Source organism: Dipodomys ordii, unplaced genomic scaffold (assembly GCF_000151885.1).
Source record: "Dipodomys ordii isolate 6190 unplaced genomic scaffold, Dord_2.0 Scaffold26, whole genome shotgun sequence".
NCBI lineage: Eukaryota > Metazoa > Chordata > Mammalia > Rodentia > Heteromyidae > Dipodomys > Dipodomys ordii.
In genome coordinates this window covers 1,599,675-1,602,325 of record NW_012267242.1, presented here as the reverse complement: position 1 = coordinate 1,602,325, position 2,651 = coordinate 1,599,675, and the positions used below count along the sequence as shown (strand labels likewise).

Sequence of the window (2,651 nt, the reverse complement as noted above, 5' to 3'; positions counted from 1 at the left end):
TATTTACTAATGACAATGAATCACTGTATAGTGCTGAGGCACCTGCTCCCTAGGCATACAACCTGTGCTCATCTAGAAACCGTTTTTAAACTTTTGTGTCAAAAGGACACATACATACACACACTCAAAACTATTCTTAATGCTTTGCCAGTCTTTTGTAATTTTATTCAGCAACTGAAGCTTAACTACTCTGAATTCTAGGCCACGAATAAATAGCAGCCTTTGTTACTAATCTGAAGACCTGCTCCATACTGGTTTGTAGGTTTTTTTTTTTTCTCCTTCTGTTTGGGTGTTGCTGTTGATCCAGAAGGAGATCCCCTGAAAATTAACTGTTGCCTGTTTTCTGTGGAGAACAGAGATGGCTTGAACTTTTTATTACACGTGCATTCCTCTCACACACCATGACCAAGTGAAAGCTAACAGTTTGCTTCAACACGGCCTTACAAGAAAACATAAGATAACATAAGGCATACTAAACCAAGCACTAAATTAAAAACTACCTCAGGCTGCCCAGGATGTCCAAAAGAAATCGTTCACACAGCGTGACTCACCTGTGGCCAGCCACATTGGTCTGAGTGATAAGATTAGTCGTAATGTAAATCGTTCTACAGCCAAATCCCCTTGTTAATTTTGCTTTCTTTTTCCGTTCCCTTTTTGAAGAGAAGGAACATGAACTTTGCATCCGAGAGAGACTAGCTGAAGACAAACTGGCCCGAGCAGAAAGCCTGGTGAAGAACTACAGCTTGCTGAAGGAGCAGAAGTTCCCGTCTCTGGCAAGCAGTCCAGGTATGCCAGTCAACTCTGCACTGGAGAGATATCCACCAGTGGTGGTCTCTGGGTAGCTTTGTCTTATATTTTATAAAGTCAGAATTTAAGGTGAATTTCACTGAATCAATGAAATTTAGTAGAAATAAGATTCTATTACCCTACTGGCTGACTTATGAGAATCTCGTAAGTGAGGCAGTGAGTCAGATCATTTTATCTCTTATATACCTTATCAGGCTATCAGTTTGATAGCTGAGTTTTTTTTTTTAATGAAAGCATTTTCAAAACTAGTGTGGATTTGATCAAAACTATTTTCAGCTGGGCACTGGTGGCCCAAGCCTATAACCCTAGCTCCTCTGGAGGCTGAGATCTGCTGAGGATCATGGTTTGAAGCAAGCCTGGGCAGGATAGATAAGTCTGTGAGACTTATCTCTAGTTAACCACCAGGAAATGAAGTGGTGCTGTGGCTCAAAGTGGTAGAATGCTAGCCTTGAGCAAAAAGAGCTCAGGGACAGTGCCCAGGTTCTGAGTTCAAGCCCCATGACCAAGCCAAATAGAACAAAAAAACCTTCTGTTTTCTTCTGTACATTTTCAAGCATAAGTCCTAGCATTTTAATACTGACACCTTATGCTTCCAAGTATGGCTGCGTGATAAGGCAACTGCAGAAGAAGTGTGTGTTCTGGTCTTTGCTAAGCCACTCTGGAGCTGATGACCAAAACCCATGCCTCTTCAAAACACAATCTCCTGTTCTCACCTCGCATCATAGCAGGCAGACTCATCGTAGCAGGCAGTCGGTTCACTCAGGGTACTGCCTTCTGTTGACACCATCCTTTCCCACGTGATGATGTCTGTACCAGGGGAGCTTTCTCTGTTTCACAGAAAAATCTGTGAGAATTTCATCTCCTTAGGATTTGGGAAAATGCAAAGTGCAGAAACAGCTTTTCTCTTGATTTCTTTATGACAGACACAGATTATTTGTTCAAAGTCTTTGGTTGAGTTTTACAAAATTAAGCATCTGAGGTTGTAATGGAACTTCTTATGGTCCCTTTATTTCATGGAGAAGAGCATGTGTGAAGGCACCATTTTCCATCCTTAATAGACCATTGAGAGAGAGAGAGTCTGGATTTGGTATGTGTGGTAGCATTTTGTAAGTGGGACAAAGAAAATTTTGTTAATGGGTTGATTGCAATAACTGTAGTGCATAATACTAGAAAGGAACAATGAAACTAATGTTGGCTATAATGATGAAACAGATTACACGGAACTTGAGCTGTATCTGTTAAAGTATCTCTTTTCCTAAATTTGTCATTCCAGTGACTTTTCAGTACTGAGACTTGAACTCAGAGCTTGCAAGCATTCTACCACTTAAGCCATATCCCACTCCTTTGCTTTCAGTTTATTTGTTAGATGCAGACTTTGCCCTGGCTGGCTGAAAATGAACCCTTCCTGTCGCTGCCTCTTGATTAGCTGAGATTATAGGTGTGTAGCCACACCTGACTTATTTCTGAGATAGGTTTTCACTAACTTTTTCCTGGGCTGGCCTTTGAACCGTGATCCTCCTATTTCTGTCTTCCAAGAAGATAGGTTTATAGGTGTGTACCTCCCACTGTTCAGCCCCTCAGTTCTGCTTTTTTTAGACTCCACACTGCTATCCGTAAACAATATACTTAAGACATCCTTAGGTGATAATTCAAGGAGGAAAGTTTTATTTGTCTTGTTTTATATATCCAGAGAATTTTTGAAGACTCCTTTGGGGATCACTCTTCTAGTTTCAGTTTATATCTTGCTCTGATAATCTTTGAGCAAAGGATGAAAATAGCTATAGATGATGTCTTTCACTGTATGGAAGACAGAAAAGTCTAGGAATTTACCTGAGGGGGAATGA

At 40.7% G+C, this 2,651-nt stretch overlaps 1 protein-coding gene across 1 annotated transcript in view; it reads left to right on the top strand.

The window, feature by feature from the left end:
- The window catches only part of Nek2 (NIMA-related kinase 2), a 45,045-nt gene that overhangs the window by 31,584 nt on the left and 10,810 nt on the right, over positions 1-2,651 (top strand). Inside the window, exon 5 of the mRNA XM_013014978.1 lies at positions 661-786. Within this exon, the coding sequence (XP_012870432.1) occupies positions 661-786 (126 nt within the window). The remainder of the gene's footprint in view (positions 1-660; positions 787-2,651) is intronic.